General features: G+C 61.8%; 1 protein-coding gene across 5 annotated transcripts in view; it reads left to right on the top strand.

Annotated features, from left to right (window-relative positions):
- Positions 1-23,688, top strand: part of SLC13A5 (solute carrier family 13 member 5) — a 44,528-nt gene that overhangs the window by 9,027 nt on the left and 11,813 nt on the right. The window contains exons 2-8 of one of the 5 annotated variants that reach the window (XM_078437936.2): positions 9,875-9,989; positions 16,929-17,057; positions 17,220-17,356; positions 19,403-19,587; positions 20,146-20,314; positions 21,357-21,479; positions 23,239-23,454. In XM_078437936.2, coding sequence (XP_078294062.1) covers positions 16,959-17,057; positions 17,220-17,356; positions 19,403-19,587; positions 20,146-20,314; positions 21,357-21,479; positions 23,239-23,454 — 929 coding nt within the window. In that variant the 5' untranslated portion in view covers positions 9,875-9,989; positions 16,929-16,958. Of the gene's footprint in view, positions 1-9,874; positions 9,990-10,667; positions 10,844-11,075; positions 11,766-15,759; positions 16,242-16,928; positions 17,058-17,219; positions 17,357-19,402; positions 19,588-20,145; positions 20,315-21,356; positions 21,480-23,238; positions 23,455-23,688 lie in introns of those variants that run through there. The other 4 variants (XM_060647646.3, XM_060647645.3, XM_060647649.3 and 1 more) reach the window with 4 other exon arrangements.

Consider the following 23,688-nt stretch of genomic DNA (forward strand, 5'->3'; position numbering starts at 1 on the left):
GCACGAGTGATTGGAGAGTCAAGGCCTCTCCCGTGCGGCGTTCTGATCGGTCGCCTTCCGCCAGAGGGACCCGAGTGTGGTGCCCAGGTGCCTGTGGCGGGAGGTCGGGCGCTGGCCGGCCTGGACGGGCGTGAAGGGTGCGCGTCTGAGTCAAATAGAGCGGGAAGTTAGAAGCCCCTCCCAGACCCCGAGGGCTCTCCAAGCAGCAGGACGGCCGTGGTCCTTTGATTTTAAACATGACTCATGACTATGTCACTAACGCACCAACGTGCTTCCACTGAAAAAAATTAGAATATTACAGACAAAGCGAGAATTCCTTCTGACCGCCGGGCCCGCTGCAGAGCCACCGCTGAGCGGGTGAGTGGGCGCGTTCTGGCTGGCACCGAAGCCTGTCCCCATTCCCACCACGACGTGAGCGGGTCCGCGGGCTCGCATGACTTCATCGTTCAGCCAGCCGGCCCTGGCTGGCCACCAAGCCTCCCCAACCTCGTCCCGTAAAACACTAGATGCAAAACGCCCCGCGTGAGCTTAGGACTCCTCTCCAGGCCACTGTGGCCGCCCGCTTGGCGGCTGTCCAGCCGTGGGACGGGAGGGGTCCGGGCTGCCATGGGAGCCCCGCCCCTGACCTGAGTCGTGCAGATGTCCCCTTCTGCGGGGAGGAGGACGCCGGGGCAGTGGGCTGGACCAGGTAGCGGGATAACGGCACTCGCCTCCGCGCGTGGACTTGAGGGCAAGTGAGAGACTGTGTGTGAGGGGGGTCCGGGGCCACGGGAGGCAGGAGGGAAAATCACAACAGGAAGATTTCAGTCGTCGGCCTCGAGAACCATCTCGGGCGTTATTCCTCCGGGACCGCTACGCTAAGGGGAATGATGTAACGGCAGAGGCATTTCGCTTCCCAGACGGAAATTACACGGTGTGACTGCGCCTGCCCCTCGGTGGTGCCTTTGGGAGGATCCTGTGGTCAGAATGGACCCGGGCCCCGCGAGACGCGATGGTGGAGGCTGCTGTCTGCCGGAGGGCAGTGTGTGGGGGTGGGAGTTTCTTTTTCAGACCGCATGCAATTGCACGAAATGACCGGTCTCTGGATGGAATTCAAGCCCCGGAACCTCTGTGTTTGTGTTGGGGGCCGACCCCGGGGCCCCGATGGGCAGCGGAGTCCGGGGGTGCCCTCCCGGCTCCTGCTCGGCCGGCAGGCGCGGGAGGGGAACCTTGTCGTTAGGCCCCTGGCGAGAAGCCACGGCTCCAGGACTCTGTGCGTGCCCTGGTCCCCGCTACTCTCCTGCCCTTCGTCTGTCTGAGGTCTCTCTTCACACACTGGTGACAGCACCTGCTGTACCCTCCCCGCCCCCCCCCCCAGCAGACACGCCCCTCCTTGTCCCCAGACGGGCATTTTCCCGGGGCCCTGAGGGGCACTTCAGGGTCGGTGTTCGGGGGCCTCCGGTCTCACTGACACGACGGCCGCCTTCGCTGCTGCCAAACGCCGTGTCGGGGCACACGGGACAAATGACCACGCACGTCGAGTCTGTTCCTGTCACTCGTCTGGGGCGGAAGAGAAAAAAATCAGACCCAGGCACCTCTTTACTATCAGTAAAGAGCCAATATGTGCGTGTCGTCGGGAAAAGTAAGGCGGGGCAGCAGGCCGAGGCGGTGGGAAATGACCTTACAAGGCAGGAGGCACAGTCGGGGTTGAATTATTTCCTTATCCTGCTTTGTTTCACGAGATACAGTAGAGAGGGGCTAGGCTCCTGAATTTTCCACTTTCTTTCATTGATTAATTAATTTGACAGCCAAAAGGCCTTTAAACACCTGGCTCGGGGGCTGTGCACTCAGAGCGCTCGCAGGCCAGAGGGGTAAAGCCCAAAGCCAAGGAATGCACGTGAACTTTGTAAATGCCAAGAAATCATCTCACCAGGGAGGTGAGCAGGGATGCTGGAGGCGGTCAGGTCTGACTGCCCTCGTGCGGAGGTGAGGCCTGAGAGTGTGTGCGCGTGTGCGTGTGCATGCTGTGAATAGATCCGGAGAGATTTTTGAAAAGATGCTTTCAGGAACAAGAAGAGAACGCAAAACGAAAGACTACTGTTAATTGGAAATGAACAATGTGATAGTGGGAAAAAAAAAAAAAAACCCAGCTCAATAAGAATCTTGGAAGGTGAAGTTGAGGGAAACGGAAATGAAGACACGATCAAAGAAATAATTTAACAAAAATCTCCAGAACAAAAGGACGTCAGTTTGCTAAGCTTGACACACACACAAAACTAAACATTCGATTCGAAAATCTCAGAACCCTGGGGACAAGCCTGTCAACTTCCAGAGAGGAAAATACAGCAGGTTCCCTTAAAACTAACCCAGAGCAAGAATGGACTTAGAGTTTGCATAAAAACACTGGATATTAAAAGACAGAGGAGAAAATTCTCTCACGTTTCTGAGGGAAAGCGGTTTTCAGCGTAGAGTTCTTCACTCGGCCACACTGCTCATTGAGGAGGGGTGTCGTGTGAGAACGTGTTTGGCTGGGGCTCCTGGCTCAGTGGGTTCAGCGTCCGACTTCGGCTCAGGTCCCAGTTCGTGGGTTCGAGCCCCGCATCGGGCTCTGTGCTGACAGCTCACAGCCTGGAGCCTGCTTCGGATTCTATCTCTCTCTCTCTCTCTCTGCCTCTCCTCCGCTGTCTCTCAAAAACAAATAAACATTAAAAAAAATTTTTTAGGGGCACCTGGGTGACTCTGTCTGCTAAGCATCCAACTTTGGCTCAGGTCATGATCTCATGGGTCGTGGGTTCAAGCCCCACGTCGGGCTCTGTGCCGACAGCTCGGAGCCTGGAGCCCGCTTCGGATTCTGTGTCTCCCTCTCTCTCTGCCCCTCCCCTGCTCAGGCTCTCATTCTCTCTCTCTAAAATAAAAGGGTAAAGAAAAGACGTTTTTGGTGCTTTGTGGGGCTGATTTTACACTGAGTTATCTGGGGCACGTACGTGTTCATCTGCAGGCATATACTTTTTCCCTTAAGAACCGTCCTTGCCTGGATTTGGTGTCAAAGTTGTCACAATATGCGCATATTTGTAAATGACCCTGCCACCCGCCAGCCAACCCCCCCAGCCCCCAAGCTGGAAAGCTGAAAGTCGTACTGGCGTTTCCCTCTCCCTCCCTCCTCCTTCAGCCAGGCTTTGTTGAGCATCTACTATGTGTGAGGCAGGGGTGAACAGGGCAGTGGACACATTCTTGCTCCCTCAGCTCGTGCTCTAGTCGGGGACGGACCCGATCAAAAGCTGTGGGGAGAGGTGAGAAGAGACGCGCAGAAGGGGCTGTGAACTGTGCCCGGAGACGCCGTTGATGCGGGCGGACGGGAAAGGCCTTCTCACCCGGCGGCGGGAATCAGAGGTGGGGAGGCAGCGAGGGGCACGTCCTGTGGGTAGGCGCCTGGAAGGTTCTCCGGGACGAAGGGCCGGCATCTGCAAAGACCCCATGGCGGGAGCAGGTGTGGTCTCTTGGGGTGAGCAGCTGGAATAGAGCGGGCTCGCGGAGGGGACGCACGTGCTGGGACGCCAGGCCCCTTGACACCTTGACCATTTCCGGCTGAGGCCACGGTGAGCGAGGTGGAAAGTTAACGAGGGTTTTCAGCAGAGGGGAGAGGTGGCTGAGGTCATCTGGGGGCTGTGCTGCGGACGCACAGGAGAGGTAGCGGGGAAGCAGGGAGGCTGCGGGCTGGGATGGGGCGGTCCCCATGGAGGTGAGGACAGGGAGGCATTCGGCTACACTGGGGACCCCATTCCCAGGTTGGGGAACAGCCAGAACAGCAGCGGGTGCTGGGGGGGGAGCTCTGCCCGTATGGGGACAGTTTATGTGTCGGGCGTGTGTAGGGGTTCAAGGGGAGCCAGCAGGTAGGCGGCTGGAGACGCAAGTCTGTTCCGGAGGAGGCCTGGGGTGGCCTGGAGATGGACCCACGTCATAGAGATGACAGTGAGCCAGCCCACTGACCGAGTCGGGAAGGAACTCAGCCCTGGGATTCTCGAATGTTCAGAGCTTTACAAGACATGGCAGCAGAGCCCAGGGATGAGCCACCAGGGTGGGAGGGACCAGAGAGTGGGGGCCCCTGGGCTGGAGGGGAGGGGCCGCGGGGGGGAGAGCTCGGTCTTGGGGGTCTCCCGGAGCTGGAGGGGAGGGGCTGCGGGAGGGAGAGCTCGGTAGTGGGGGGCCCCAGGAGGTGGAGGGGAGGGGCCGCGGGAGGGAGAGCTCGGTCTTGGGGGGGTCCCGGAGCTGGAGGCAGGGGCGGTGGGAGGGAGAGCCTGGTGGTGGGGGGCCTGGAGGGGAGGGTCCGCGGGAGGGAGAGCTCGGTCGTGGGGGGCCTGGAGGGGAGGGGCCACGGGAGGGAGAGCTCGGTCGTGGGGGCCCCGGAGGTGGAGGGGAGGGGCCGCGGGAGGGAGAGCTCGGTCGTGGGGGGCCTGGAGGGGAGGGTCCGCGGGAGGGAGAGCTCCGTCGTGGGGGGCCCCAGGAGGTGGAGGGGAGGGGCCGCGGGAGGGAGAGCTCGGTCTTGGGGGGGTCCCGGAGCTGGAGGCAGGGGCGGTGGGAGGGAGAGCTCGGTGGTGGGGGGCCTGGAGGGGAGGGTCCGCGGGAGGGAGAGCTCCGTCGTGGGGGGCCCCGGAGGTGGAGGGGAGGGGCCGCGGGAGGGAGAGCTCGGTCGTGGGGGGCCTGGAGGGGAGGGGCCGCGGGAGGGAGAGCTCCGTCGTGGGGGGCCCCGGAGGTGGAGGGGAGGGGCCGCGGGAGGGAGAGCTCGGTCTTGGGGGGCCTGGAGGGGAGGGTCCGCGGGAGGGAGAGCTCTGTCGTGGGGGGCCCCGGAGGTGGAGGGGAGGGGCCGCGGGAGGGAGAGCTCGGTCGTGGGGGGCCTGGAGGGGAGGGTCCGCGGGAGGGAGAGCTCCGTCGTGGGGGGCCCCGGAGGTGGAGGGGAGGGGCCGCGGGAGGGAGAGCTCGGTCGTTTCAGGTGCTGCCAGGAGCAAGTCCAGCACAGACCCTATGGGGTCACTAGAACCAGCGAGGTGGGGACACTGGTCAGTTTGTCCCAGTGTAGTTACGGCAACAGCAGCCACATTGGCCTGGATTTAAGGGTGGGAGGAGAGGTTGGGGGCCGTGGGTGTAGACCACTGGTTCTAGTTCTCTGTTCCTGGGAGGCAGGAGCGTAGCGGTCGGTCTGGGAAGGTGGAGAAAAGCAGGTGTAACGGGGGAGCAGGGGGAGAGGCCGTGCTGAGCCCCCTGTGGAGGGTCTGTCAGTAGGGAGAGGACGTCGTGGGTGCTGTCCCTCCATGCCCATGACCCAGGTCTCACCCGGGATTCTGAACAACTTTCTTTGTTACAGCAAACCCCGCACAAGGGGTGCCTGGGTGTCCCGGTCAGTTAAGCGTCCGGCTTCAGCTCAGGTCATGATCTCACGGTTTGTGGGTTCCTGCCCCGCGTCGGGCTCTGGACTGACGGCTCGGAGCCTGGGGCCTGCTCCGGAGTCTGTGTCTCCCTCTCTCTGACCCTCCCCTGCCCATGCTCTGTCTGCCTCTGTCTCAAAAATAAATAAACATTAAAAAAAAGTTTTTTTTTTGTTTTTTTTTTTTTTTTTTTTTTTAACGTTTTATTTATTTTTGAGACAGAGAGAGACAGAGCATGAACGGGGGAGGGGCAGAGAGAGAGGGAAACACAGAATCGGAAGCAGGCTCCAGGCTGTGAGCCATCAGCCCAGAGCCCAACGCGGGGCTCGAACTCACGGACCGCGAGATCGTGACCTGAGCTGAAGTCGGCCGCTTAACCGACTGAGCCACCCAGGCGCCCCAAAAAAAAGTTTTTTTTAATGTTTAAAAGAAAACCCTGCACAACACGATTTTGTCACTTAATTCGGCAGAAGAGACCGCTATCTGGCGTCTTTAACAACAAAATGCAATGTGCCATAAAAGCACACGTCCCGGCCATGGAAACCGAAGCTTTCGTCCTCCCCATTGATGGAGGGACCTGCCAGAGAGGAGAAGAAAAGGACTCAGGAAAAGAATTCCATGGCATTCAGCGCGAAGGGAACTGAATAATTAGGGCAAAGGGGAAATTTTGAGACGTCCGGGAGCCCAGAGGGACCCGCGTGCCAGCCCGTCAAGCCAGCGTCACTCGTTCATGACACAAAACTTTGGACCCGGCACCGACCTGGAAGGGGGGTCAAAGTGCACATTCTACCCGGGATGTCACTGATGGACACAGCGATAAAAGCAAAACAAAACTCACCTCACTCCAAAACACACGGTTCGGCCTCTCCGCCCCCGGGGCTCTGGGGTGCGGGGTGGCTCAGCTTTCAGTTATTTCGTCCGAAAGGCTGTTTCCTCTCTCTTTCTCTTACGCCTGGAGCCTCACTCCTGCGCTGGTGCCCCGTGTGTGTGTAGGCCCCTTCGAAAACGGCGCACACGCTCACTTGGCCACACTCAAAATATGCGAGGAAGCGCGGGGACCACGCGGTGGACGCCCCTGTGTCCCCCGCGAGGTAATAAAACATTTCAGACACGGTGGGGGCCCCGCTCCGAACAGCGGCCGCCTCCCCAGCAGGTTAAAACTAGACCCAGCGTGATGTGTATTTCCATCTTCTTTTCCTACGTCTGTCTGTAGCCCAGAGCAAACCACAGCACGACATGGCACGTTTTCAGCGTAGCAAACGCTATCGCGCGGTGAGACTCGGTGCGTCCGTCAGCGCAACGAGGATAGAGAAGGTCCAGTCCCCGCGGAGACTCCCCCCCCAGTCACCTGCTTGGAGCCACATGCTCCCCAACCCTGCTCCCCGGCAGCCACTGGTCCGTTCTGCTCCCTCTTAACTTTTTTACTTGCAGAACGTCAGATAAATGGAGTGATGCGGTACGTAGCCTTTTGAGACTGGCTTGTTCACTCAGCAGGATCCCCTTGAGATCCGTCCGGATATGTTCTTTCTCCCGGCTGAATGGTATTTCGCCGCACGGCCGGCTGGCTGTTTACACCCTCACCCGTGGAGGGACGCGGGGATGTTGCTGGCTTGGGGCCGTTATTAATGACATTGCTACGAACATTGACACTCAGGCTGATGCGTGAACGTGCTGTCTCTTCTCCAGGATGATGCATGTTTGACTTTATAAGCCAGACCGTTTCTACGTCTAGGCTGCTGTAAACTCCCAGCAATAGTGTGGGAGAGACCCAGGGGCGACGTGCCCTCGCCAGCACCGGGCCAGAACCTTTTTTTAAATTCTTATTTCAAGACAAATGTAATCGCGAGTCAACCTTTTTTATCTTTGCCACAGACAAGTGGCTTTGAAAGCATATGGAGGCAAGAGATGACATCCACCCTGTGCTTTCACATTTTTTTAAATGTTTATTTATCTTTGAGAGAGGAAGACAGAGCACAAGCGGAGGAGGGGCAGAGAGAGGGAGACACAGACTGTGAAACAGGCTCCAGGCTCTTAGCTGTCAGCACAGAGCCCAGCTCGGGGCTCGAACCCACGGACCACGAGATCACGACCTGAGATGAAGTCAGTTGCTTAACGGGCTGAGCCAGCCAGGCGTCCTCAGCTCTAAATATTTTTAAGAGAAGCCTAGTCTTGGCCCCCAGTGATGCTAGTCTGTACGAGCGTCCAGAGCCGCGATGGCCTGTGAAGATGTTACGCTTGCCTTATATTCTCATTATCACCCAGCTCTTCTCATAGAACATCGATAGGTGTGCTTTCGGAGGCTGTTTTGCAAAGTTGTTTTGCTCGATAGATGGTTTCGTAAATGAACAAGTGTGCTGGGGAGGCGGCCTGCAGGGCTCAGCATGAACAGCGTTCTGTAAATTCTGATGTGGTTGCAGCTGGGTTTATGGGATTGAAAAGCCGTTACTACATTTGTGTAATCTCTAGAGTCTGATTCTGGCCATCGCATCCACCGCCTAACGGTATCTAAGGGAATTCTCATCTCCGTTTTCATCAACATCCCCATTTTGATGTCTTAGAAATTCACCCATAGGCTGGTACATTTGCAAAAATTTAAATTGCACACGAAGCCCATTATGTCTTACCAGAAAGTAGTAACTGCAAATTGAAACTGAGGTCAAATTGATATACCTCAGTTTAAAAAAAAATGTTGATTTATTTATTTTGAGAGAGGGGGGGGGGCAGGGAGGGGCAGGGAGAGAGGGAGAGAGAGAATCCCAAGCAGGTTCCGTGCTGTCAGCACAGAGCCCGACGTGGGGCTCCATCTCAAGGACCATGAGATCATGACCTGAGCCAAAATCAAGAGTCAGACGCTTAACAGACTGACTGAGCCCCCCAGGTGCCCCACTGCCTTGGTGTTAAGATTAAAATTCTATTAGGGGCGCCTGGGGGGGCTCAGTCGGTTGAGCGTCCGACTTCGGCTCAGGTCACGATCTCGCAGTTTTTGGGTTCGAGCCCCGCGTCAGGCTCTGTGCTGACAGCTCAGAGCCTGGAGCCTGCTTCCGATTCTGTGTCTCCCTCTCTCTCTGCCCCTCCCCAGCTCATGCTCTGTCTCTCTCTCCTTAAAAAAAAAAAAAAAAAAAAAACATTAAAAGTATTAAAATTCTATTAAGTTATTCAGATGGGGATAAAAGTTGCATTACACAATTACAGATGATATATCATTATGACCAAATATTCCAAAATAATTTTAATTTTGTGTATATCAGTAAAAACATATTTTTAGTTAGGGAACTATTTATTTTTATCTTCAAGAAATATATCCTAATGTTTGAATCCATATCTTGAGGGACATCATTTTTAAAAAGCCCCAAGGGGAAAAAATGCAGAACAGATCCTGAGGGGGTAGGTTACTCCAAGCAGGCACATCGAGATATGACGTTTGACACCTTCCATTTTTCGGTAAGTTACCAATACAAGATATAAATTGATACACTCCTTTTCATTACTTCATTTATTATCATGCGATGTTAACAGGCTAAAATTATAAGCTTTTTTGGGGGCTCCTGGGTGGCTCAGTCGGTTAAGCATCCGACTTCGGCTCAGGTCATGATCTCACTGTTCGTGGGTTTAAGCCCCGCGTCGGGCTCTGTGCTGACAGCTCGGAGCCTGAAGCCTGCTTCGGATTCCGTGTCTCCCTCTCTCTCTGCCCCTCCCCTGCTCGCACTCTGTCTCTCTCCCTCTCTCTCAAAAATAAATAAACATTAAAAAAAATTTTTTTTAAGCTTTAAGCTTTTTGTAAGTGGGAGTTTGATAAAAAAAACAACAGAGTTTTCTGTTGGTAAATATATTTGCATTCGAAAATCGAACCTTTATGTTCAGCTTTTGGAAATAACTAAATAAAACTCATGAATACAAAAATGGGAAATAAGTTCATTAATTTATTAGATATTATCATCACGCTGTTCCTACGTGGTCAACATGTTTAGCGAAAGACAAATATCCCTGCTGCTAAAAACTAATTAGTCTAACAGCTGCCAGTGGGCACTGAATATCCATCAATCTGTCTTGTACGTCAAGGTTCCATATGAAACGGACGTGCGCGGTCCGTTTCTAGGCTCTTTAATCTGGTGACCTACTTTTTCTGTCCCCATGCCAGTAGTGAGTGATGGCACCAATTACTATGACTTCGTAAGCCTTGAACTCTGATAGGGCAATTTCCTTCCATTACTCCCCACAAATGTCTGAATTCTAGACCGCTTGTGAGATGAAGACTCCGTGGGGGTTTAACGGGAATCGAATGGGACTTGTTGATTGACTTGAGAGACGCGTGTCTCTTTACGGTGTTTGGTCTTCCCGTCCACGAATTGATATAATCCCTCCATCCACGTGGTTTATTTTCTCGTCGCAGTACTTACGTTCTAGGACTAAACTTCTAAAGTTTTTTTTTCTCAACCACTTTGTTATTTTTTCGTTCGCTGATGGATTCTGACTAGCCTCCACTGCTGCCTGGCAAATCTTACTCAGCTCCGAAGTCTCAGCTCAAATGTCACCGCCTCCGTGAAGTCTTCCCCCATCGCTGCTGCAACTCAGAGCATTTTTCGGATACTGGTAAGAGCGAATCTTTCCCGACTGCTTCTCGGATGCCAGAGATCGTGTTAGCTCTCTGAGCGTTGACTCCTGCAACCTTCACGGCAACTTTTTGGAATCAGTTGGTGTTACTACCCCCATTTAAGAAAAAATGAGCTTCATGCGATTTAAGAAAAAATGAGCTTCATGGGATAAGGCCGGGACACAGATCCAGGCAGCACGGCTCTGGGGTCCACCTCTACCCGGGTTGGGCCCCCTGGAAAGCCGTTGTGTTAACCTACCGAAATGGTTTCCTTGTCTCATTCGCACGGCCCGGAGCAAAGGCTCTGAGAGAGTGCGCCGCACCAGCCACGGAGAAGGTGCTGGCTGGCAGACGGTGAGGAATAAAGCAGACATTAAAGAAAGTCCACGCCAGTGAACATAAAGGTACAGATTGTGGTGAGTGTGCAGGGTGTGGGGGTAGAGGGTCGGGGGTGGGGAAGGCAAGGGGGGAAATTCTGAGAAGGACAAAGCAGGAGGGTGCTGGCAGGAGGCTCGCAGAGGCAGGAGGGGTCTGGGGGGCCTCCTTAGGTGGGGGTCACGGGAAAAGTCACCGGCCTGACTTAGGATGTGTTGTTTTAGGTCCTGCTGTGCATCCAGGCGGGAAAGGTTGGAAATGCGTGCGGGGCTCCAGCACCAGGGCGGGATGAGACCCGGCCTGACCACTAAGGGGCAGGCTGGGCTTCAAGCCCAGGCTGGGTGCGACTCACCGACAGAAAGCTGCAGGATGAGACCGGCCTGCGGAGGAGGAGGGAGGGAAGGAGGCAGTGAGGAGGCCTTACTGTCTGCACCTTGGTGCAGCCCCAGCCAGGGGCCCAGCACACAACAGGCGCTGAGTAAGTGTTTTCAGGAGAGAGAATGTTTGAAGGGCCCTTCCACCGGAGACCCCCTGCCCCGCCGCCGTCCCCTCTGTAACTTGGCAACAGCAGCCTGGGTCAGGCGGGAGCCGCAGGCGGCTGGTGTCCGCTGGAGGGCGAAAGGCGCTCGGCCCTCGGGGACCTTTGCGCGGCCTCCTCGGCGATCGCTGCAGAGCGCGGGACGCGCTGGGTCGGGGAGGGCGCGTGGAGGGGGGAAGGGGTCCTGCGCCCAGCGCAGCGCGGACGCGGCCGGGAGGCCGGGGTGACCTGCGGGCGCAAGGCCGGCGGCGAGGAGGGCGCGGGGACGTCTCCGCCAGAGACCCCTCTGGAGTGCGGGAGGCAGGGGCGGGAGTAACCGGCAAAGGAGGGAGCGGCCGGGGCGTCAGCTCCGAGGGACCCAGGGGCTTGTAGGACTTTCCGTCCGGGAGCCCCGCGGAGACCAGGAGGCTGCAGGTGGCTCCGGGGACTGGGGCTCACGCCAAAGCCGGCACCACGAACGACCCATCGCCCCTGGTCGGCAGCCCCGCGCGCGCCTCTGTCCTGGGCAGCGCAGGAAAGGCTTGGAGAGCCGGCGGGTGCCCGGGCCCAGGACGCTCCCGGGCGGGGTTGGCGGGGTTGGGGGCCGGCGCGCCCCACCGACCCCGCGCGGTGGCCCCGCCCCTGGGGCCGCGGGGAGGCCCCGCCACGGGGGCGGGGTTGGCACTGCCCCCCCTCCCCTTCCCGCTGCGGCCCCTTCTTAAGCCCTCGGGTCGCTGGCTGCCGTCACTCGCCTCTCCCGCCGCCTCCCTCCTGCGTTATGGCCTCGGCGGCGCGCAGCTATGTCTCCAGGTTCAAGTCCTTCGTGATCTTGTTCCTCACCCCGCTCCTGCTGCTGCCACTCGTCATTCTGATGCCCGCCAAGGTCAGTTGCGTCTCCGCGCAGCCCCGCCGACCCCCTGCGCCCTGCGCGGGCCGCGGGCACCGACCCGGGAGCACAGAGCTGGAGCGCGGGGATCCCCGGGGGCGCACTCTGGCGGGAGCTCGGGGGGCCAGATGGGAGGTGCCCACAAACAACGTCGAGGGGCACGGAGACCCCAGGGCGCAGAAACCCGCAAGCTAGCTGGGATCCTGCCACACAGACTGTCCATGGGCTCGGCCCCTGGCTCGGAATCTCCCTCCGCTTCACCCTCAAGTGTCGCCCGCACCCACGGGGAGCCTGGGCGCCTGTGTCCCCCCACCCCCTCTTAGCAAATGAGGAATTCGCAGCTGTGGGGGGCTCCCGAGGCCAGTCAGGGAGGCACACAAAACGATCACCCCTGAGTGGATCCCGAAGGGCTGTCTCTGCCGCTCCCTGGCCCTTCTCTGAGCCTCAGTTTCCCTCTCAGTGATGCACATTTCTTCCCTGCTCCGAGGCCGGGAAGCCGCCGGCCGAGAGGCTGGTCAGAGTTGGCCTGCGGCTCCGGGCAGGAGGCGGGCGCGTTCCCAGGCTCACGCCTTGGGTGGCACGACCCAGGGCTTCGGGGAAGCCGTGGCCCTTACCCGGCTGCCCAGCGCTCAGGGAGGGAGGCCTGGATGAATGGCCTTGGCCGCAGGGCGGGGGCGGGCCGGGAGCCCTGGCCGCTGGGCCGTGGAAGCCCGTTTGGCAGAGGCCCGAAGCCCTTTGAAGCCTTTTGTGGCTGCTGGCTGCTCCTTCCTCCATCCCTCTTTGAGAACCTTCACTCTGAGCCCAGACAGGAAACCTCCGGTTCCCCACCCCCACCGGGGGGCAGGTTCAGGGGAACAGAGGAGCTCTTTAGGGGGCGCCCCGGGGGCCAAGGAGGCAGGGGGGCTGGGCTGGGAGTTCGGGGAGCCCACCTGCGACGGATTTCACTTCCACCGCCGCCTTCTCTGTGCGACTTGACCCAAGAGCCCGCGCTTTCTGGGCCTTGGTTTTCTCATCTCTACAGTGGGCGAGGAGGTGTGCTTCTGACGCTTTCGGACTTTGGGCACCAAAAGCGGACGATGCCAGTTCCTAGGATGGGGGAGGGAGGCCGGAAGGACCCTTGGGTGGGCTGCGCGTGACCCTGGACCGGCCAAGGGCCTCAGATCCAACCGCGGGGGGCCCTTCAGTGCCGCACCAGCTGCAAGAAGCCGTATTTTCTCGTAGACGGCGAGGGAGCCAGGCAGGAAAGCTGGCGTTTCCTCTGTGCTGGCAGGGAGTGAAGTTCCTGGGAGGGTGACAGCAGCTTGGCTGACCTTCCTGCTCAGAGAGAGAGTGGCTGAGACCCCACACCCCCCCACACCCCCCACTCTCCCCCCCCCCCCGACACACACACACCTCCACACGCCCGCATGAGCACACACAGGGGGACCCTCATGATGGGACCCTCAACTTGGGGTGTGTATGCATGTCAGCAACCTGCCCTGGGAGCGAGGATCAGGCGAGGAAGGGGAGACCCTCGTGAGAGGCATCCTACAGGCAGCCTTCCGTGCTGTCCCCCGCCCCCCCCCCCACCAGCATCCGGACCCTGTGTTCTTGTTCCCTCCCATGTGCATCTTGTTTTGGTCACCGGCAAAGAGCTCGCTGCCCCGCCCCCACAGCGCCCCCTTGTGCAAGGAACCCAGGTGCACCTGTCGGGGACAGGGCTTCCCGGAAGGCGGAGGGCGGGCGGTCAGCAGCGTGGGCGGCCGTCCCGGTCCCCGAGCGTGCTGCGGAAGCGGAAGCGGCTCCCAGGCAGCCACTCTCTGCTGGTGCCCGGCCCTCTCCCCGGCTTTGCTCTTTTTCCACCTTGATCCTTCCTGGCATCATCTCTGCTTCACTTCTTGGGACTTTTCTCTGGGTCCTTTCCCAAGAAGGTTGCTCTTTAACAGAATAAACAATATGTTCATCCTATTGTTTGTTTTGTTAAAATTATTAAATAATTCTCTTTTTTAAGTTTTTTTTATGTTTATTTTTGAGAGAGAGAGAGAGAGAGAGAGAGAGCGAGCACGAGCAGGGAAGGGGCAGAGAGAGGGGGAGAGAATCCCAAGCAGGCTCCACAGTGGCAGCCCAGAGCTGGACGCGGGGCTCGAACCCACCAACCGCGAGATCACGACCTGAGCCGAAACTAAGGGTTGGATGCTCAACCGACTGAGCCACCCAGGTGCCCCAAAATTATTTAAAAATTCTTAATTGCAAGGTCTGTTACATATAATATGAACATGAAAACACGCTTAAGTGCCCTAACACACACTCACGCACAGATGTGCTCTCACCCACGTTTCCCCGTTAAGCACTGTGTCACAGACACCCTTGCTTGTTACTAATTAGTTTCATAATGAGCCATGGTTTTATTCACTTGTGCATCGGGCAGACAGCTGTTGACCCGCTGCGTGCTGGGCTCTGCCCTGTGACTCCCACTGTCCACCTTTCTCTCGGAATTAAGCTGCCTTCCAGACGCATTCCCAGCGGGTTATATTTGGTGCCTCCAGGGACCGGGCCGTGAAGAGTGGTTACACGTGTCACGTTGCTGAGTTTAGACGACATGAGTCACAGCCAGCCCTCTCTGCACACCGGACGTTAATGGGTGCTCTTGGCTGGGCACGAGCCAGGAGAGGGACGGGCTGGGAGTGGTGGTGGGGGGGCGGGGAGGGATATCCGCGACCGACCTTGCTGAGCATTGCTACGGCAGGATGATGACGAAGAGAAGGATTCGGGGACAGCGTTGCTGTTTTTAAAGTCTCTACAATGTACCTCCTTATTGTCCGCCGCTGGGGGGGATCATTCCTAGCCTCCCCCGGCCACGGAACCAAGGTCCAGACACATCAGGGACCCTGAAGGCCAGACAGTGGCAGACAGTAGACAGGGATCGGGTCTGTCTAGCGCCAAAGCCTGGGCTTCTAACCGCCCTGCAGTCCTGCCTTGAACCTTGCGACTCCAACCAGCATTGACCCCTGCAGGCCCCGGGCCCCGGGACGTCTGGCAAAGTCTGGGGACATTTTTACGATCACCCCTGGAGAGGGCCCTTTCTACTGGCGTCTAGTGGGGGCAGAGGCCACGGATGCTGCGTCTACAGCTCAAGGCTGGCTCGGTCCCCCGCAGAACCGCTGGTCCCCACGCGGCAGTGGCCGGGCCGTCGGGCAGTGCCCCGGGGTGCTCCTGGGAGGCCGAAGGAAGTTTACTTTTTATGACTGGCAACACCGTCCAGATGGAGAATTTCCAGGTCTTGGTGCAATGTTTTCTGCACACAGTAGGTGGTCTCCTGGGTGACGAGAAGGTGACGGTGCACAGGAGCATCTGCCGTCAGGTGGACGGCTCAGGCTCGGCTGGTCTGTCCCCGCATCGGTACTCGGCCAGCGTCCCCTGAGTGTCAGTGCTGGGTGCTGAGGACAGAGTGACCCACGGGCTCGGGCTCTGCCCCCAAGCTGGTCGCTGTTGGCTGTGTGTGCTGGGTGGGGGCCAGCCGTGACAGCCCGGGGTGCGAGCTGCTGGGGACACAGGGTGGGTGGGGCGGGGGAGGGGCCGGGGAGAACCCCGGAGCTGTGCGGCCAGCGCTCCCTCCAGGCGGGGGGGGGGGGGGGGGGTAGTATGTGTGCAAGAGAAGAGTGGTGACAGTCACCGCCAGAGGAGTTCGGGGGACAGGGCGGGGGGGGCGGTGTCTGTAGGGTCGGCTCCTCACAGGGGGTCTCCTGAGCCCTGCTGAGGCATTTGGGTTTTGTCCTGAAGGCAACAGAAGGCTTTTAAATGGGGGATGCCCTGAACAGATTCGCAGATTGGGAGAGGGAGCCACGGTGTGCGGGGCCGGACGTGGGAAGGTCAGAAGGGCGCAGGCGGGCGGTGGCACGGTGAGGGGCAGGGGCGGCAGGTGTGGCTGACTCGGGGGAAGGGCCGGGAGCGGGGGGAGAGGGCGGTCTGGGTGGGCACCCCAAATGCCAGCCTAGGGAGGCGGGCCAGGTCATCCCCGTCCCCGGAGGCGATGGGGCCGAGGCCCCAAGTCCTACAGCCGGTGAGCGGCCGGCCTCCAGCTCACGCCAGAACCAGGCCTGTCTCACCGCAAAGCCGAGGTCCCGGGGGGCTACGCGGCTAACGGCACCGACGGACGGTTCGCCCAGGGTTAGACTCCACTCGGAAGCTCGAGGCCTTTGTGACGGGAGGTGCTGATGAGAAAGCCCAGTCGTAAAAACAAGCCTGAATACCCTGCACCAGTGGTTCTCCGCACGGGCTGGTTGGCAGCTAGTTTCCGGGAGCAGGCGCTCCGGGCAGCCCTTTGGGACGGGAATGAGAAGCCGAAGCAGGAGTTGGGGCGAGCGGGTCCCCTGGGGAACGTGGGGCGGTCCCGACCTCCCGTGCCTGCCGAGAAGAAACACTTCCTCCACGGCAGGGGGCCAGGATCCCCGCCGCATCTGCTGTTGTGAGAGTGACCGGCGCGTTACCAAACAGGTGCCGATCTTCCTGGACTTGGGACGGGGCTGTGTCCCCGTGAACCCACGGCCAGCGGAAGGTATCTAGGCGGAGAAAGCATTCAGCACCTGCCGTGGCGCCTGGGGCTCACCAGCCGGCCCCGCAGTCGGGCACCAGCCTCTCTGACCTAAAGTGTTGAATGTCTTGTGCAATTCGTGGAGTGCGGTCCCGAGAGTGACAACCAGGAGGCCCGTGGGGGCGCAGAACGGGTGTTCTGAGCTGAGGCCGCTGTCGCCAGGGTCACAGAGGAGGCCGGCCGCTCGCGCGGAGCCCGGGGAATTCTAAATACGGATCCTACTTCGTGTGGCCACGTTGGCACCTCGGAGGGTCGAAAAACCGTTAGGTCAAACCGTGGGAAGCCGGGGACCTCTGTATCCTGTCCTCGTCCTCGTCCTCGTCGTCCTCCTCCTCCCCCCTCTTCCTCCACGCCCCCTCTCTTACTCTGTCCTGCCCAGGTGCGAGGGCTTGCCCAGGACCCAGCTGGGAGGCAGGGGCACGAGGTCCTGGGGCCCCTCGGGTCCTGGGCCGGTGGGGCGGCCCGAGGGCAGGCCCTCTGACTACGGCAGCCTGCTCCGGCCGTGCCCGCGGCCACCGGTGGGTGGGGGGGGGGGGGCCTGGTGGGGGAAGGGGGCACCAGGTGCCGAGGCCTCAGGGCTGCTCCTTCAGTTCGTCAGGTGTGCCTACGTCATCATCCTCATGGCCGTGTACTGGTGCACGGAGGTCATCCCCCTGGCCGTCACCTCCCTCATGCCGGCCTTGCTCTTCCCGCTCTTGAAGATTCTGGACTCCAAGCAGGTGAGCGCCCCCGGGGGCCCCCGGCGACGTCCTGCGTCTGCCCCGTGGCGCACTCCCCGAGCCCCTGTCGGAGCTGCCCGGCCCGTCCCCGCTCGGGCGGCCCGGCCTGCTGGCCGGGCTCGGGGCCGGGGTGGCCCTAATGGGCCCCGTGCTGTCCTCCAGGTGTGTATCCAGTACATGAAGGACACCAACATGCTGTTCTTGGGCGGCCTCATCATGGCCGTGGCCGTGGAGCGCTGGAATCTGCACAAGAGGATAGCCCTGCGCACGCTCCTGTGGGTGGGGGCCAAGCCAGCACAGTGAGCGCCCTCTCTCTCTCGGCACAGGGCTCTGCACGGCCGGGCCGGGGCGGGACGCGCCACACCAGATGCCCCGCGCGCAAGGGCCGGCCGCCAGGGCTTGGCAGGCAGCGGACCCCTGGGTGGGGCGTGTGAGCAGCGGGGAGTAAAGGTCCTCTGAACGCAGAAGAGACTGGGCAGGGAAGGCCCCTGTGTGTTCAGAGGACCTGGGGGAGGGGTTGCAGGTCCCGCAGGGAACCGAGCGGGTGGAGGCTGGATCAAGCCCTGCCTGATACCCCTAGGGGTTCTGTGGGGAAAGCAGGAAATGGGCGGGTCAACAGCCCAGTTCAAGGGGAAACAGAAAGGCCGCCCCTCCGAAGCTGGCACATGCACCCCCCCCCCCGCCCCCGCCGCAGAGAAGCCACTATGTCATTTTCCCCCACCTCACTCAGTACCTCACTTTCTCATGGCTGCAAGGTCCCCCCTGCCCGCCACAGGCCTCTTCCCGCCATCCCATGGAGGTGACGAGAGCAGGACCCCCTGGGTGCGGTGAGAGCACCTGCAGACCCCGGGCGGGCGGAGCACTTGACCCTGACCGCAGCACCTGCCACCTTGCCCTCAGGCTAAAGACTGCTGACGGCCACATGGGGGTCGGACCGCCTGAGCCTCTAACTGGGGACTCAGGCCGCACCTTTCTCTTGAGGCTCCCTCAGTGAAGGCAGGCCGTGTCCCTGTGTCTCCAGCCGGGCCTCCGGAGGCAGCGGCTGGTGAATTCCCGGTACATCCCTCCTGGGGAGTCCATGTGTCGGGGTCGTGCCGGGCACTCCCAGACCCCGGCCCCGGATCTGTCACGCTCCATGGAGCTTCTGCAGGGAGCTTCTATGGGGTCGAATGCAGAGCCCCTGCGTAGTCTAGAGGCTTGAATTCTAGAATTCTCAGAATCCTCACTCTCGGGATCCTTGGAGGGTGTGACTTCTCCACAAGCAGGTGGACCTCGTTCTGGAGCGAGCCGCACAGATTTGCCTTCCAGACCCGGGACGGCCACACACTGGTCTCCGCTCCTCCTGGGAGCTCGGCCTCCGGCCGTCCACGGCACTGCCCATCCTGGGGGGGCTTTTCGTTGAGCCTCCGTGGGGCCTTGACTCATGCAGACGTGGCTTCCTCCTGGCCTCTGCTCTTCTGGGTCCATGGGGCCCACCTGCGTGGACACCTGTTGAACCTCCCTGGATCCTTCCTCGGGCCGGTCGGTGACCTCGGGGAGGGGTCTGGCCCACAGGAGCACGGAGACCACCAGCAGCGGAGTCCCGTTCAGCCCCCGCCCCCCCCAGCCTTCCAGTCCCGGCCCTGGAGCCTCGGGGAAGAATCAGACCCTCCCTGCTCACAGCCGAAGGGGGAGCAGATGTGGGAACGTTCCTCCAGCTCCGGCCAGAGACGAATGTCCCAGGGAGGCTGGGGGGTGGGGGAGGGGATGTGCTCGGCCCTGGTGGCGGGAGCTGGGAGGGAGGCCGAGGAGAAGGCTGCCGTCCGACAGGTTCTCCACGAGGAGCCAGTCTAGACGCTGGGGAAGGTGGGGTGTTACCAGTAAAGGGACGTGTTTCCAGAACAGTCTGTGGTCCTGGTCCACTGCCGAGTGGAGGGGGCAGAGGGCGCGGATGGAGGGTGGGGCAGGCTCCCACCCCTGAGGGCTGGCCGCCCAGCCTGGTCACTCTGGGGCCAGCTCTCCCCACTGGGCCGGCTCCCGCTGGATGTTGCTGCTGACTTGCTGGGTGGGAGCCCCTTACAGCCCTGACTGGGTCTGAGGCTCTCGGTGACCCCGTAGCCGGCACAGGGGTGTCAGAATGTTTGTGGGGAGGGTTGCGGGGGGAGGCACTAGAGCTGTGACCCCCTCCGACACCATCCGGTCTCGCACCGGCTTCCACGCCTTGGCCCCGTTCCCTGCCACCCCTGCAGGGCCGTCCCGTCCCCCGCTGGCTCCGGAGGGGGGCGCCGGGGGAACCTGTGGCCTCCCTCCCCGCCCCGCCTCTGCAGGCTGATGCTGGGAACCTCCCTCCCCGCCCCCCACTACAGGCTGATGCTGGGCTTCATGGGCGTCACGGCCTTTCTCTCCATGTGGATCAGCAACACGGCCACCACGGCCATGATGGTGCCCATCGTGGAGGCCATGTTACAGCAGATGGAGACCGCCGGCTCCGCCGAGGCCGGCCTGGGGGCCCTGGAGCTGGCAGACAAGGGCAGGGCCGGCCAGCTGCCAGGTGAGCCCCCGGCCCGGGTGCCCTTCACCCCTGCCCGCACCTGCCCCTGCCCGGGGGGTCTCTGCTCCCACAGGCATCGGGGGGCAGGGGGAGGCCCCGGGGCTGGCCAGAGAGCCCCCGTCTTATTCATTCTCTGCCGCGTTCACCGCACGTCCCCGGGGTGGGGGGGCGATGGCCTTGTCACCGGGCCCCGGGACGGGTCCCGGCTCCAGAGGTGCACAGACACGCTCCCCGGGGACGGCAGAGCCCGGCAGGCCGGGTAGGGAGGCCCCCGGCGAGGCTCATCTGACCCAGGGATGCCTCGGCCGGACGCCGAGGGAGCGCTGGAGAGGGACGGGCCTTGCGGGGGGAGAGGGCCCTGAGGTGGATTCGGAGGGCTGTCCCTGTCCCCCAGCGGAGGGAACAGCCTGAGCAGGGACAGGGCACCAGGAGAGAAGGGCGTGTGTGAAGCCGCCGGATTTGTGTGGAGCTGAGCCCCTGGAAGGAGGTGGAGGCAGGCCGCGGGGGCCCGGGGCAAGGTCAGGCGCTGGAGCTCAGCCCGTGGCGTGCCCCCCACAGGGAGCCAAGTGACCTTCGAAGGGCCCCCCGAGGGGCTGCGGGCCGACCGCGACCGGAGGAGCGTGCGCAAGGCCATGACCCTGTGCGTGTGCTACGCGGCCAGCATCGGAGGGACCGCCACACTGACAGGGACGGGGCCCAACGTGGTGCTCCTGGGCCAGATGCACGAGTGAGTCACGGGCCTGCCTTCTGGGGACGTAAGGAGGGCCCGGGGCCGGGGGGCCCCCAGCTCTCCTTCCCGCTCAGCCGGGGCCGGGGCCGGGGCCGGACGGCCCTGCACCTGCCCGAGACCCCCGCAGGGTGGGAGCTGGTGTGCACAGACCCGGCTGGCTTCTGCTCTGGGGCGAGTCCTGCCCTCCTCCCCGGGCTCTCGCTCCGACGGGAACGTGCCCTGAATACGGAGCTGAAGTCGAGGGAAACGACAGTGGGGCGCGAGAGGCCGGGTCCCCGTCAAACCTGCAGAAAACAGACACAGAAGCCCCCTCGCAGCGGGCTCGATATGTTAACAACCCCGGCTGTTAACGGTGGTGCCCTATGGGAGGGTCAGAGGTCAGGTTACTTGTTGCCTCTAAGCGCCCTTGAAGGGGCTGCAGAAAAACCACCGGGCTGGTGGGCACGTTCCCGCCCTGGCCACAAAGGGACACAGGCCTTGAGGAATCTCATCCTGGGCCCGGCTGGTGCGGGTGGGGCTGGGATCACCGAGTGAGGGGCCCTGACGGGCAGCTACCTGCTGGACCAGGCCAGCAGGCAGGACAGCCGGGAGGCGGGAAGGAGCCCAGCCCGCAGACACTTGAGGCCCAACACGCAGACTGTTTTGATCTTCGAGGACCTTCTATAATGATGGCCTTACCGTTCTCCCCGGAGTTCCTCTGGGAAAGGCAGCTGAGTGGGGAAGGCTGTGTCTAAGGGAGCCGGTGCCTGGGGGCAGAGGGCCGGCCGCCGCAGAAGTGACCCTCTGCCAGCCCCAGGAGGATCGGGAGGGTGGCTTTCCCAGGCCCCCCCCCGCCCCCCCACCTCATCCGTGGAGCCCGGAAGCTGTTGGCCGGCTCCTGTGTGTAGGCGAGGCCCTGACTTTTGTGAGGTCCCCAGGGGGGCCCGGATGCTCAGGCAGGGCGGTCAGCCACCCCCTGGTCTTGTTCTGTGCGTGGCGAGGCCCGGTCTCAGCGTCCACCCTGGGGCCACCGTGCACAGCTCAGTGTCTCTCCCTTCAGGTTGTTTCCGGACAGCAAAGACCTGGTGAACTTCGCCTCCTGGTTTGGCTTTGCCTTTCCCAACATGCTGGTGATGCTGTTGCTGGCCTGGCTGTGGCTCCAGTGTGTCTATATGAGGTTCAGGTGAGCGGGTCCGGTGCGTCCGTACGAGGCTCAGGCGAGCCCGTCTGGCCAGGGGTTAGGGCTTCAACATGCGAACGTGGGGGACACAGCGGAGTCCATAAGAGCCCCTCTTGGGGAGGCCGAGGGTTACTGCCCTTGACTGCCACGAGGCCTGGTACAGCCAGGCGTCAGGGGCGCCAGCCTGAGCTGGGGGGCTGCCCGAGGCCCCGAGGCCCGCTGAGCTCCTGGCAGAGAGAGCAGGGGGCGCTGGGCTGGCCCCGAGGCCACAGGGGCGCTGCCAGCGTCAGGGGATGTCACGTCAGGAACCCCAGCTGTGGCCCCCCAGCCTGGCGAGGCTTCTGCCGCCCTTCTGAGGAGGGCGTCCGCCTGTGTCTGCGTTCTGGGCTGCCGCGCCCACACTGCCAGCCCGCGGCTCCAGCCCCGTGGTCCTTGCTAACCCGACGCGGAGCCTGGTGGGTGGGCAGCTCCCCGGAGCCTCGCCGGGACAGCTTTTCACACAGCCCCGATGGCGGGAGCAGCAGGCCGTGCCTGGAGCCTTTTGGGCCCCGGGGGCCCCTGCCCCAGGCTTCCTAGATGCCCTCACCGGATCAGGGGTAGCACCTGCCTCTTGCGGTGCCCTCATCCGGGTCCCGCATCTGGATGGTCGTGGGGATCAACCTCAGGTCGTGGGGCACGACCTCAGGGAGGCTGCCTCCAGCCTCCTCTAGGAAGCTCGTCCGGGAAGCCGCCTTCCGAATTCACGAGTTCACATCCAGCCCTGGGGTCCACAGGCCCCCAGCACTAACGGGACATCACAGCCGGCTCGTACCCGGCTTTCCTGAGCAGGCTATCCCCGGGGCCAGGGATGGGGGTTCCTCTGCGCACCTTCCCCGGCGACGCCCTTGGGGGTCCGAGGGCCTCCCCGCCCCAGCTCTGCAGCACCGGGTCAGGGACTCCGTGGCGGCCATTCTACAGGACCCCGCACCCCCCAGCCCGGGGCTCCCGCGGGCAGCCGGACCCACCCGCCGGCATCGGGTGCCAGCCCGGCAGCCACCAGATTAGCCCTGAGCCGGGAGCGAACCGCTTCATGTCAGGGAGGGGGCGTCCGGGAGGCGTGGCGGCAACGGCTGGGGGCCGGCATGGACACCCACCTGCCCGAGGGAGTCCCATCTGCAGCCGCCGTGGAGTCGGTGCCGGACGTGTGGCACCGGACACGGCCGGGCAGCTGAGAGCACCGAGTGGCCCCTTATCCCGGGAGCCGGCGTCACGAGAACGGCTCACAGAGTGGCCCTTGGTGCCGATTCCATGCACCCCTGCCCTCCCGGGAATTGTGCTCCAGGGGTCAGGAGGCGCTCCCGCCAGGGAGGGCTCTCTGGGGACAGTCCTGTTGGCCTCGCCCAGTGCCTTCAGGCTGACGGGGGCTGGAATGCCCGGAGAATCCCGTGGGCCCGCGTCCGGGGCCCTGTGGCCCTGGCCGGCCCTTCCCACGGCTGAGGTACCCTTACAGCTGCCCAGGGATCCCTCCTCCTCCTTGTCCCTCATGCCAGCACCTCCGGGGGAGGTCCTGCAGGGCGCACTGTGGTGGCCGTGCCCACAGGCTCCCGGGGAGCCCCCTCCGGCTCTGGGGGCGCCCTGGGCCACACGCTGGGCACGCCTAACAGAGACTTTCCCGCCCTGCGCCCTGCGGGGGAGGGCCGGCAGGTGAGGGCCGCCGTGGGCGACAGCCAGCACCGTCTGACTGTCCGGCCGGCCTCGCCGCCTTCTGTCTCTGCACCTCCAGTTTTAAGGCGTCCTGGGGCTGCGGGCTGGAGAGCAGGCATCACGAGAAGGCCGTGTATGAGCTGCTGTGGCAGGAGTACAGGAAGCTGGGGCCGTTCTCCTTCGCCGAGGCCAACGTCCTGCTCTGCTTCCTCCTGCTGGTCGGCCTGTGGTTCTCGCGGGACCCCGGCTTCATGCCCGGCTGGGTGTCGCTGGCCTGGGAGGAGGGCGAGACAAAGTAAGTTACGGGTTCCCCGGCCCCGCGCGTGACTTCTGCAGCGCTGCCTTGGTTCACGGCTGGTTCTCTTCTCCCCAGTCCTCGCGACAGGCCCGCAGACAGTTCCTGCTGGCCAGGCAGGGTGGCCGGGATGTGACGGAGAGAGATTTGCTGAGCCCGGAGCTCTAGCTTCCAAACTTCTGTTCGCCGTCTTTCCTCCCTCTGAAAGCAGACGGAGTCCGGGGTCCAGGGCCT

The sequence above is a fragment of the Panthera onca genome, chromosome E1 (assembly GCF_046562875.1).
Source record: "Panthera onca isolate mPanOnc1 chromosome E1, mPanOnc1 haplotype 2, whole genome shotgun sequence".
Classification (NCBI taxonomy): Eukaryota; Metazoa; Chordata; class Mammalia; order Carnivora; family Felidae; genus Panthera; species Panthera onca.